The following is a 12345-nucleotide window of genomic DNA, read 5'->3' as shown; positions in this document are numbered from 1 at the left end:
AACAGGCGTGCTTGTGGCACCTTAGAGACTAACAAAGTTATTAATGGGCAATTAGTCAAGAGTCTTGGAATAGAAACTAGTCTCACTCTGGTGACCTGCAGCTAAATTCCTCCCTGCGTCTTCCACGCCACAGGGGGCGCTGCTCTCCCGCTCCCGGACTCTTCTGCACTGTTATGAGCAACCCATTCGGAGTCCCGCCCCTACAGCCGCGAGCTTGCTGGGGGCATCTCGCGAGATTTGAGTTCTTCCCATGCGCAGCCTCGCGAGATGGGGCTCTTCAAAGCTCATCTCGCGAGACTTGTGCCGGAAGGCGGGCCGCCGGGGGACACTCTCGCGGTGCTTGGCGGCCCAGCTCTCGCGCGGCCGCCGTCATGGCCGCCGCGGAGGGGAGCTTGGTCCCGGAGGGCCGGGCCAGCCTGGCCGCCTTCCTGCTCGGGGCGTCGGTGGCGGCGCTGCCGCTGCTGCTCTCGGCGCCCCCCGCGCTGCTGGCCGGGCCCGGGCTGCAGGGCCGCGCGGCGCTGGCTCTGCACGTGGCAGGGATCAACGCGCTGCTGCGGCTGCTCTACCGGCCGCCGCTCTACCAGGTGCGGGCCGGGCCGGCGGGGGGGGTCTCGCTGTGGGCGCGCGGGGGCTCCCTCGGCTCCCGGCCAGCGAGGCCGGTGGTGGGCGGGGCGGGGCGGGCCGGCGGGGGGGCTCCCTCGGCTCCCGGCCAGCGAGGCCGGTGGGGGGCGGTCTCGCTGTGGGCGCGCGGGGGCTCCCTCGGCTCCCGGCCGGTGGTGGGCGGGGCGGGGCCCCGCGGCCCGGGCGCCCCGCGCAGCGGGAGAGGAACAGCTGTCTGTGTTTCATGTTCCGCTGCAGATCGCCATCCGGGCCTGCTTCCTGGGCTTTGCCTGCGGGTGCGGTTTGCTGCTGAGTTTTGGACAATCCTCATGGAGGCACTTTGGCTGGTAAGAAAGTGCCGTGTGAAGGGCGGGGAGAGGGAGCCCCGTGTGCGGCTGAGGGCAGTAGTGTCTGAACACGACTGCTGTATGGAGACGGACCAGTGCGGAGCCGCATGGCCGACCGCAGTCCTGTGCGTGTAAGGCAGGGGACTGCCTCAGAAAACCTGCATCATTGCCACTGGTCTTTGGTCTGAGAAGACAGCCAAAGAGTGAATGGGCCGTGCACCTCGAATTCCCCTCCTGGCCTTCGCAGCGATGTTCCTCCCAGTGAAGGGTGAGGTGCACTGCAAGTGAAATATATGCAGTCAAGCCAGTGGCCAGGAGGTGAGAGGTTTGGTATCTTATTGCTAGTAATTAGAGATGGAAAAAATTAATATACCCCTGGCATTGCAGGATTGGTTGGCATTGTAGAATTATTACAGTCTCTACCTGCTGAGTTACATTAGATATAATTGTATTATCAATCCCTTGAAGCATCCAGTCCTTCCTAAATGAAAGTCTTCAGTTTTGTTTTTAATATATATGTCTACATAACCTTATACAAATGACATGTTTGTTCTTAACATACTTGAATAGATAGTAGAGAATAAAAGTTGCAGAATTCTAGTTATGCTGCTGTGAACAGTCAACAGAGTACCATGGATTTCAAAACATAGGATTCCAGAAATAAACACAGCAAAACATAACTGAACTTTTTAAAAAAAAATTAAGTTCATCTTAAATTCGGAGGGTTTCTTCTTTTCTAGGTATATGTGTTCCTTGTCACTGTTCCATTATTCTGAGTATTTGATGACAGCGATCAATAATCCCAGAAGTTTGTCCTTGGACTCTTTCCTCCTAAACCACAGTTTTGAGTATACTCTAGCTGCTCTCTCTTCTTGGATAGAATTTACAGTTGAAAAAATCATTTATCCAGGTCAGTAGCTTTATTTGAGGTTTCTGGGTAAGTTTTTAAAGAGAATAGCAATTGCTCGTGGGTAAATATAGGCTGTATTTCACATGACGGGGCTGCATAGGCAGCACATTTTAAGCAGTTCATAAAGGAAGAGAAATTCTTAGGATTAAATTATTCTCATGCATATGTCAGGTGAAGTCCTGACCCTGCTGAAGTCAATGGGTTTTCTGCCACTGACTTAAACAGCACCAGCATTTTCATGCCTTGCGTATAGGTACGACTCAGTGTGTTGGTATTTAAATACATTTTATGAGGGATTCTAGTAAAGCATGGTAAAGGATGAAACCTGGCATTTACACTGTTAGACTTGATTAGTCACATCTAGTTATTCTGTGTCAGGGTGTCTGAAGGAGAGGAGATCTGATGAGCGTGTACTGACAGTTATCTTATTCCCAAACACTTTGTATGCTGTGTTGACTCTTGAAATTGAGGCTAGATTTTAGGCAGTCTGGAATACCAGTGAATGTTTGGCATTCTGCTAAAAAGAGTCTAAAGAGGAGATATCTTGCTGACTGGATTTTGTTAGTGCTCAAGCAAGATTCATGTTACCAACAATTATCAATTATTTTGGGATTCTTTGTCTTTTTAGACAAACTTTTTTAAACCAGTTTTCTGGAATGGGAGAAGTATTTATGGCTTCTCCACTCCCAGTATCCTATGTCAGACCAGAGAGGGCTGGATATTGGTGGGGAAAGTCTGGTAGAGTGCATTTGCTTTTCTCTAAAGACTGAGCACATCAACTTAACCCCATCCAACTTGTGAAACAAGAAGAGACAGTGGTCAGTGCCAGGGTTAGATTCTCTTTGTAGCTGTGTGTTCTGACCACTCTGCCTTTGCATTTAGATTCACCAGGAAGAGTTAGGACACACTGCTGCCTTGTCAGAATAGCTGGTGAAGAGAAAATAGCGTATCAGATTTCTGTTCAAATGTTTTGTTTAATTTTTATGGACTAAAATTGTGCACACACTGCATTTGTTATATACTGTCTTAAAACAACAAGAGCATGCACACCAATGTCTTGAGGGATAGTATATAACAACTTCAGGGCTTTGATCTGGATGCATGGGGTTAGGTTAATGAATTTTGAAGATGCTCTCTCCTTACCCTAGACCTCTAAGCCTAAATATCCTTTTTTACCTTCAGTAAAAGAGTGAACTTTTAAAACATGTTGTGACCAATACTTATTCACTTGCAGAAACGAAGCAAATCACCTGGCTCAGTACAGTAGGGTTATTGATGGTGATCTTTGGGGATTGTCTGAGGAAAGCTGCCATGCTCACAGCTGGTTCCAACTTCAACCATATTGTTCAGAATGAGAAATCGGATACTCATACTTTGGTGACAAGTGGGGTGTATGGGTGGTTCCGGCACCCGTCTTACGTGGGATGGTTTTACTGGAGTATTGGAACACAGGTATTGTATAAAATACACTTAGCTATCTTGATTTTTCTTCTAGATTTTCTTAATGCTGCCCAGAGCCTGTACCTAATTTATTTAGCAAATGATCAACTGTAGGAGTCCCTGGTATGGATTTTGACACATTCTGTCTTCCACCAGTGCACTTTTAGCTGTGAGTCATGAAACTGCTGGCCTCTGAACTCTCCTTCATGTGTGATGTTTGGAAAGACCATATCTCCTTAATGATGAAATATGAAATAAGCAGAGGCAGTGGAGCGTGGGTTTGAGCTGGAACACTTTCAGAGGTTCAAGGTGTGATCTGTTGCTAGTCATTGGACCTTAAAGCTTCCAGGGTGTGTCCAGACCTCCCTTTCATCTTTACTTCCAAAGTGTCTTCCAGTAAGCCATCAGACTTGCCTTATTCTTATTGAATATTAGTATTGTACAGGACTGACAAGTAAAATTAACTTGTTTAGTGTACATAAAACCCAGGTCAAATACTTGAAACCAACTACAGTACTCTTGTAACTTTAAAATGTCAGTATATTAGATATTGTAATTAGTTTATAACAAACCTAGAGTATCAGATATATAAACCTTGTAGTTGTATGAGCGGTGATGGTGTTTGTTGTTATCTTTAAAGAAAAACTGTAAATATGCAAAGCCACATATGTTTAAGCCTTAAAGCCTGAATTCTCTTAGCAGCAGCAGCACACTCTTTGGGTCTGGTATTACAATAGAAAGAAATGTCGGTGCTCTTTCTTCATCAGAACTAATTTGTCATACTTGGTCTAGAATGCAGAGAGATGATTCTTATCAAGAACAAAATTCTAAAAAAATGTTTTTGGAGAATGGGGACCTTTTTAAGCCTTACTGCAGATATACACTTGGTGGACAACTAATAAAACTTCATTTGTTTTTCAAACAACCAACCCAAATCTTTCTTGGGGTGAAGAGTTTTGCAAGGCTGAATTGGACTGTAACCACTTGTGTCCTCTTACAGGTCTTACTCTGTAATCCTGTCTGTGTTGTTGGCTACACTTTAGCATCCTGGAGATTCTTCAGAGAGCGAATAGAAGAGGAGGAGTTTACGTTAATTCACTTCTTTGGAGCGGAGTACCTGGAGTATAAAAAGAGAGTGCCATCAGGTCTGCCTTTTATCAAGGGAGTTAAAGTGGAACTGTAACACGTGAAAAATCAGACTCCAATAGCGAACATCCAGCTCCAGGCATCATATGGAAAGGAACTATGCATAGCACTATATCGTGACACGCTTAGGAGTAGCTAGTCTTTGTTTACTGATCATCCATTGGAAACTCATTAAAGGCTAGGCAGCTGGAACACCTTGCACATAAACTAGAAACTCAGTCAAGATAGGCGTCCTTCCTAGATGCATAGAGGGATCTTCTGGATTATTTAATCTATAGTGATCCTAAAATGAAGCATAATGCTGGTGAAAAGATGGCTCACTCTAACTACAACAGCTGAGTTGTACTGAAACGTGTTAACAGATTCCATTGAAGAATAAGCTATGCACTTCCTAGTAACAACCATTGCACTAGAAGAGTGCTGGTTGGAAGATCATATTTCTATGGTGAAACTTTAATTTTAAAGCTTTTTGCCCTTAAAAAAGCTAAACAGCACAGCTTTAACCTCTCTGGACCTGACTCCACAAGTCTGCAGTGTGTGGAACTCCCACTGAAGTCAGTGTGGTAATATCCTGCTTGGAGGGCATTCAGAACCCCTCCCCTTTATTTCTGTCTTTTAAATGCATGAATTTACATACCATTTTGGGGTTAGGCTTACCTGAAAGACTGGCAGTGCGGCACAAAGCACCGTGTCCTAATATAATGTTAATAGGGGGCTCTTTCAATATTCAAACTTTCTTAAATCACAAATAATCTTTCATTAAACACCATGAAAGCTCAGTTGAAAACTTAACACAGTTGTTATGTCCATCAGTTACCTAGTGCCATGAATTTGTTTCATCATTTTGTCATTTTTCCATAGTCCTCATGGCAAGAGTCTGTCCTGTCAAATGGTAAACTTGCTTCTGTAAAACAGTCTTCAAAATCATGCTGCATTGTATCCTATTTAAATAACTTTAGTTGATAGCTCTTTCTCTACTCCTAGTACACTCATGAAAATAAGTTTAATTCAGAGAAATTACAAGTTTGTTCCTGTTTTTGTGAAATGCAGAGAAAACAATAGCAGGCAGACTTGCAGTAGGCCTTAGGTAGTAAGATCCTTGCCTGTTTCTAGAATGTGTCTTGGATGTTTCATCTGTGCAAGAAACACTTCCAGAAAATATGCTAATGCAGGGAAATATTTTTTTGATTAACTGATATTCTAAATATTCCCCATTCTAGAAATTATTTGTATTCAGATTCTGTGGTATAATTTATTTTCTGTTACTATATACCAAAGAAGTTCACTGTTTCCTTGATTCTAGATAGACTTTCTTGCTGCAATGAGAATTGTATGCTGGCAAGTAATGGCATGGCTTGAAGTTTTTCCTTTCATTAAGGTGCTGTAACATAGTTCAGGAAATAGAGCACTGGCAGAAGCTGCTTTTATAAAGATGTTGCCAACTTCTGTTAGGTTGTAATTCTGTAAAGTTCTTTTGTGGTGCTGATGACTATCTCAGTCGTTTGGAATGCTTAAGTTTACAATTGAAATACCACTGGGAACACACTTTGATATTAAAATGAGGCATGTACCAAACATGTTGGAAGTCAAATTCCTGTAGACCTACATAGGAAGGGATGTAGGGACAAATGGTTAATCTCTTCTCTCTTCCATCATGTAAAAGCCTTTTCCTACCCAAGTTATGCCTTCAAATTCCAGGGCACCTGCTGCATTGAATTCCAGTTAAAATACCCACTGTTACATTAACTCTCCTACTGAATATATTTGTTGCTTGAAGAAAAAGATATGAAACTTCAGCAGGGCTGTATTTGGTTAATGTTGTCTTTCCTCTGCATAATTATTTGTAAGGACTTGATTCCTGTTCAGATTGCTTTTCCTTTGCAATAGAAGTGCCTCCAATGTACTTCTGAAAGAGAGTTATAAATTTTGCTATCTGTCTGTAGCCAACATACCTCAGAAGACATCTCAAACCAGTTAAAATCTTAATACAAACAACGATTCTTAACTGCACTTATTTTATTAAGATGTTTCTCGTATGAATTTTTCCATTGTATAAATGTTTCATAACTAAATCTACTATTGATAATGATACTGACTTTCTTTGTAAAGCACTTTGACACTGAACGTTGAAAAGCATCGCACTATAGCTGGTGGTGTAATTTCCCCTGCTGGTGTACACATACTAGCGGTTGCTCTATGAGAGCTAGTGCAAGTGTAAATAGCTGTGGAGCTGTGGTAGCATGAGTAGCAGCAATGGAGGCATGGCTGAGCCATGCCAAGTACAAACCTGCCTGGAACTGGTCAGCATGTACTCTGCGTTGCTCGTGGCTACACGGCTATTTGTCCTTGCAGTAGCACTCATCAAGCTACCATTCATATGTGTATGTGAACAGGGGAATCGTACCACTAGCTTGTAGTATAGACATGGCAATAGTACCTAGCATATATGGGCTAATTAGAATTCACCTGAATCGAGAGCAGAGAAATTGCACACTGATCACAGAATGATCCAGCAGAGTGAACTTAAAGTGCTCTGGAGTATGGGGTTTGTTTTGCCAGGTAGTGAAAAAATATACTAGGGACTTAGTTTTTACATGAATAAATCTTTTATTAGGTCAAACTGTTAGAGCAATACAGTGAGAAACTACTTACTTAATTGTTTGCTGTGTGAGACAATATGTGGGTCAAATATCTCTAACCCTAAACATTTTATGCAGCGTTACTACTCTAGTCTTATTGTCAGAGGCTTGAGCTCACATTATCTTTCTCACACTGCTGTTTGAGGGCCCTCGTTAGGAAAAAAAAAAATCCTCTATTCACCACAGAAGTCTGTATATGTCTACAACTGCTGGACGACTTTATCAGCAGGAAAGTTGGCTAGATTTCATGGGTCTTCCCTCTTGTGTGAACAGTCGTTGTTCACAGTGAGACTTTCATTCTTTTGTCAATTTTTGTGCCAGAAAGCAAATGATCTAGTAATTGCTTCAGTGTAAAACTGAGACAGTGGGCTCTGAACTTGTGGATTGCATATTGGCTCCTAGCTGCTAAAATTTACCACTTTAAACTATTTAGATAACTTAGTTTGATGGACGAGTATTAATTAAATAAGTCTTATTCTTTTACTGGCACTTGTTTGGAAGGGTTATTGTCTTTTTTTTTTTTTTTTTTTTTTTTTTTTTTTTTTTGACTCTCCATAAATGGTATGCTTTACATCATTTCACTTGCCTGGGATAACAGGTTGCTCATGTGAATATGCAAAGTATTTCTAATGCTCCTGTCACTGAGGACATCAGTTCTAGTGCCTAGTTACTACAGTTACCCTTTGGGTTTGGGATATATCTACATGGTCTGAGTCAACACCCAAATGTAACATCTGTAGCTATCTTGGAAGAAGACCTTTTTCATCTGTGTAGCTGGAGGTTCTGACTAGCACCCACCAAGCCTCAGGTTCTGTTGAATAAGCCCATTGTAGGATGCATGTTATCACAGTGAGAATGCATTTTCTTTAGATTATGTCTGTCAGCAAGAATATGAATGGGCACAGCAAATGATTTACTTGGTTGATGCAGTGGTCAGTGAAAGCACTTTCTTCTCCAATGGCCTTGCTGAAATTTATTTTAATATAGTGGCAATGCCCCAAAGTTCTTGTCTGGGTGAAATTTACAATTAACAAGAACTTGCACAAAAATCAGATTTGTGCAGGGCATGTAGGTTCATCCCAAGGTGTGCTGAGTCAGAAGAAGAATCTTCACACTTTTTGACCTATGGCAAAACTTTCAAACACCTAAATCACTTTTTGAAAATGAGGTGTGGGTGTTTTTGAAAAGTTTGCCCCAAGTCAATTTACATAGCGCTAATGTTCCACTTCTGGAGGTGTGGGACCTTAGTACTTTATCCTGTGGTGTAAATATCTGGAATGATTGCTGCAGCCCTCATTCCCACAGGAAAGGTGAGTCAGAATTCAAAAGAAATGAAGATCACCCTTTAGTTCAAATTGGGTTTTCCATTTATTAATCAAAATGGACCCTTTGGCACATGCTGCAGCACAGAGTTTTTAAAAAATCAAAGACGTTGTCAATAAACAACTTCTAGTTCTGTACCAGGTGAATAAGAACTTCATTCTGGCCTTTGGTAGGTTCGCACAGTCTCATGTTAGCAATTAAATTATGAAGTCCTGTGCGAAAGGACTTCAATTCACTACTACAAACAGTATTTATGCAGCTTGGGAAAACATCTTAACCACTAATAAGAGATACAGGCTACATAAAATTCTATGTATTTTAAAGCAGTCTACCAAATTAAACTTGTCAACCAATTGGATTGCTGGCTCACTGACCCTTATTTACTAACAAGGGTAAAAGGCACTATCACGTTGTTCAGGCCAAAAATTTAGAACTTGTATGTGTTCAGTAGGTCGCAGAAGTGTTCCAAGTCACCTACTTAGCTTCTATTTAAGCTATCCCCTGCAGTGTTTACAGTTTAAAATTTGCAATTTTAAGCTAGTGCAGGAGAACCAGAAAGTGAAACTGACCTCTCCATTTTTATTGTGCAAAGGTTTTGAAGGACAGAGTGATTAGCATAAACTGCAAAAAGGAAACTTGATTATTAATAATGTAAGTTGGAGGTGAGGGGTTAGCAAGAACACATTGAGTATTTATTCTAATGTCTGACAAAAATGTCACTCTGTAAACAACTAATTCCTAAAACTCTTGTTTTTTGTAAACATGTTATAACTTTAGGAATTTACTTTGCCCTGGTTCCTTGACTTTCATATTCTGCTTGTAGCACAGAGTAAGTGTTCTTTGACGGTCAGGATACAACTTTCAAATAATGGCACAGAGTAACTGTCCATCTATTGCACTTTTTTACTTCCTGGAGTAGCCTCTGATCTCACTGTCTTTATTTTATTTGGTAATTTGTCATAGGATTGGGATATGAGGAGGAAGTCGTATCCTGCCTTGAAAACACCTCAACATTCCTGTTGCAATAGGAGATTGTTACCTTGTTATATCACAAGATGTTCGAAGTCTGTTTGTGCTGAAAAAAACTGTTTACTAGAATCACTCCACAATCTATTTGGGCCTGCTGAGACCAACTGTGTATTAAATGAATGGAGTAGTTCTACCCTTTTTCTTACATGAAGAAATGTTCATTACAGATATTTAAAGGCTCTTTTCTTTTGTGGATGTTGAGAATTCTTTCCATTATTTAAATAAAACTATGATTGGTTAAAATAACCCGAAAAGGTGTGGTGATTGTAAGGGAAACATATTCTCTTTGAAACTTATCAGGACACTTATCTCCTGAGAAGTCTGCTGGTGAGAGGGTTGTTGTCCCATGCAGTCTGGCCCTCCGAGAATTCCCTGGTGGCTGTAGTCATGCTAGATTAACAACTTGCATGAAGTATCAAGAACTGATCTTTTATTTTTTCAGATTTTTAATATACAAAGCTGTGTACATCTCGTATGGAAAACAAGACTTCTGAATAATCTACAGCATAAAAACCTCAAGAAAATATTGTTTTCCTACTGATCTCATTACACTAAAGTGCAGAAGTGTTTAAAAACAATTCCTCCCCAAAATAACTGCCCCCAAACCATAAACCACCCCAAAACCCAGCTTCACGGCTATGCAGGGTGACTTTCTGTTTGAGGAAATAGCTACATTCCACTTTTAATAAAGAATGCATTGTTTACTTAGGCTTTTAAATACGTTGTTGGGGCAGGGACTAGGGGTAGTGGGAATAAAACTTACATAGAGCTAGCTGTTTGTTTTTTTCATGCATTTAAAATAAATTGATAGCACAATGTCAAAATTAAGCTTATACTACTCCATGTTTCTAGGTTCACCACCAAGAGCTTACAGTTTGCTTTGAGCAGCTGAGGTAAGAGATTTCAGGTGTGAAATAGTGTCAATATTTGTTTTTTCAAAGTTTCCACATGAAGGAGAAAGGAGACCAATTCCAATAACAAGTTACTGGCCTGATGGGGGCCCACTGAAGAGTTCTGGCTCGGGAGATACTGGACTTCTCTGCTGAATAGAGGTTTGAATTTATTGATACAGAAAAATACAATATAACCCTGTTGAAAATACAAACAGCCAAAGAAATTGGCCTGGGAAATCAGACCATAACTGATTTTAAAACCATCTGATAATGTAATGAGAACAGTATTTAGATTCACTGAATTGGTGAAGCCTTAGTCTACATTTCAAGACTCAATTTCATCAAACTAAATTTGGAAATGCTGGTCCTTCTCATCTGGTCAAGTCTATTTCAGTTGATAGATCCTCTGTAATACCAGCTTGACTCAAACATAAATGTACTCTAGAAACTTCTATTTAAGTCTTGTTTGTATATATGAAATGTAAAGTAGTGCAGCTTCTTGGCACTCTGCCTTGCCTAAGTTGTAAAATCTTTCTGGCTGGGACTCTCTGTTCCATCTTTCTGTTTGGTTTTGTAAGTGTCTTTCAGTAGGGGATCCTCAGTGACAATGTTCAGCATTCGGTTGTCCACTTTAGGCTCCCTGTTGTCTTCCATGCTTCTTGTCAAGTCGTTCCTAGAGCAGAAAAGGCACCTTGGCTAAATCACAAAAAGATCTAATTGTCAGCTGGCCTGAATATTTTATTAGCAAACTCTTATTTAGAAGAGAGATTCTAGGCAGTCTACTGCTGGCATGGGCAATAGTTGCTGTGTAATTTTATTCTTATACTTTCCACATTTGCTGTATTGAGTCTGTGTAGCAAAATTGCAACAGCACAAATCACATGAACTTTTTTTAAAATAAAATATCTCAAAGTAAGTTCCTGTTCATGCAGTATGTAAAATGCTGCAAGTCTGCATGGGATGAGTGAGATTCATCCTTAGTTAGGTCACTTCACTGATTAAACCAGGCTCCAGTTACAGTAGTTCTCTTAAGAGAAAAAAAAAGTCCTTGTGGCATCTTAAGAGACTAACAAATTTATTTGGGCATAAACTTTCGTGGGCTAAAACCCACTTCATCAGATGCTTAACCCCAGCCGTTAACACTTTGCACCTGGCTACTGCCAGGACTGCAGGGAGTTTCACAAACAGTGGAGGAAACCTCACTATGCTCCTCTGAGGTACATCAAAGATACTCAAGGGACCGTGTCACCTGCTGCTGCTGCTCTATACTCTCCTCTGAGGTGGAGTGCAATTGCTGCTGGCATTTAAAGGCAGCACTGCAATGTGCTTTTAGTGGCTCCGTTCCATCTCTTCCCCACGTTTTCCCTCAGTTGCGGCAATGCAGAGGTGGATGACAGGTGCTTTGGATAAGTTACTTTCCTCGTTCATGTAGGGTATGAATCCCCTTGTTCTTGGCACCAAATGTTTACACACTAGTATCTCCGGGTTCTGTAACTTGGGATTCTCTTTAGCACCCATTTCTTCAGCTGCAGTGTCTAAGACCTTAGAGACAGTCTTTAGAAACAAACTCTTGGTTTAAAGATTACTGTAGATGTATTTTTCTTCCCCTTTCTCTTGTAATTGGATACTGAGTTCTGTTTTTCTGTAACTTTGAAACTTAGAGAAACAAATTTAGGGAAGGTGATGAACTGTGGGCGTGGGATCAGCAAGTAAACTGCTTGAGCTGGAATTTAGCCAGGATACAGTCTGGCTTAAACCCCCTCCTCTCCCTTTCCCATGAACCCTACCTTTGTTGCGAAGTGCATGGCGATTGTTAATGGCCACATTGTTCAGTGTGTGCCCCCAGCAGTGCCTAACCCGACCTGCAGCACCTAAAGTTTTATGGAGTCTTCCAGTTGTATTTCCTAACTTCAGTATTTTAGCTGACAGTTTTACATGGAAAATGAAATGACTTGCTAATTTGTCAGTGGTTTGACTTATTCTGATATCAAGTATTCAAATGAGCCATCAGCATTCTA

At 41.3% G+C, this 12345-nt stretch overlaps 2 protein-coding genes across 9 annotated transcripts in view; one reads left to right on the top strand and one right to left on the bottom strand.

Annotated features, from left to right (window-relative positions):
* The first annotated feature begins 371 nt into the window (after positions 1-371).
* Positions 372-9678, top strand: ICMT (isoprenylcysteine carboxyl methyltransferase). Of its 3 annotated transcripts, none has more exons than XR_003997037.1 (6): positions 372-584; positions 859-947; positions 1688-1857; positions 3092-3309; positions 4298-4997; positions 9369-9678. XR_003997037.1 is itself a non-coding variant. In XM_030537248.1 (5 exons), exons 1-5 carry the CDS (start codon positions 372-374, stop codon positions 4478-4480), a joined length of 873 nt encoding a protein of 290 aa, XP_030393108.1. In that variant the 3' UTR covers positions 4481-9677. The 3 variants fall into 3 exon arrangements, 1 of the variants encoding a protein (XP_030393108.1); XR_003997036.1 differs by having other exon boundaries at positions 4298-5006; XM_030537248.1 differs by having other exon boundaries at positions 4298-9677.
* The window catches only part of RNF207 (ring finger protein 207), a 38073-nt gene continuing 33294 nt past the window's right edge, over positions 7567-12345 (bottom strand). For 5 of the 6 annotated variants that reach the window (XM_030537242.1, XM_030537243.1, XM_030537244.1 and 2 more), the window contains one exon: positions 7567-11000. In XM_030537242.1, the coding sequence (XP_030393102.1) occupies positions 10844-11000 (157 nt within the window). In that variant the 3' untranslated portion in view covers positions 7567-10843. Of the gene's footprint in view, positions 11024-12345 lie in introns of all 6 variants that reach the window. The other variant, XM_030537245.1, reaches the window with a different exon arrangement.

The sequence above is a fragment of the Gopherus evgoodei genome, chromosome 18 (assembly GCF_007399415.2).
Source record: "Gopherus evgoodei ecotype Sinaloan lineage chromosome 18, rGopEvg1_v1.p, whole genome shotgun sequence".
Classification (NCBI taxonomy): Eukaryota; Metazoa; Chordata; order Testudines; family Testudinidae; genus Gopherus; species Gopherus evgoodei.
Note: the sequence above shows the minus strand (reverse complement) of the source record. Positions and strands in the feature narration are given on the sequence as shown.

Excerpts from the sequence above, each read along its gene's own strand:
- ICMT (XM_030537248.1), top strand. The coding sequence starts at position 372 with ATGGCCGCCGCGGAGGGGAGCTTGGTCCCGGAGGGCCGGGCCAGCCTG. Across the intron at positions 585-858 it reads ACCGGCCGCCGCTCTACCAG|ATCGCCATCCGGGCCTGCTT; the intron begins GTGCGGGCCGGG and ends GTTCCGCTGCAG. Across the intron at positions 948-1,687 it reads TCATGGAGGCACTTTGGCTG|GTATATGTGTTCCTTGTCAC; the intron begins GTAAGAAAGTGC and ends CTTCTTTTCTAG.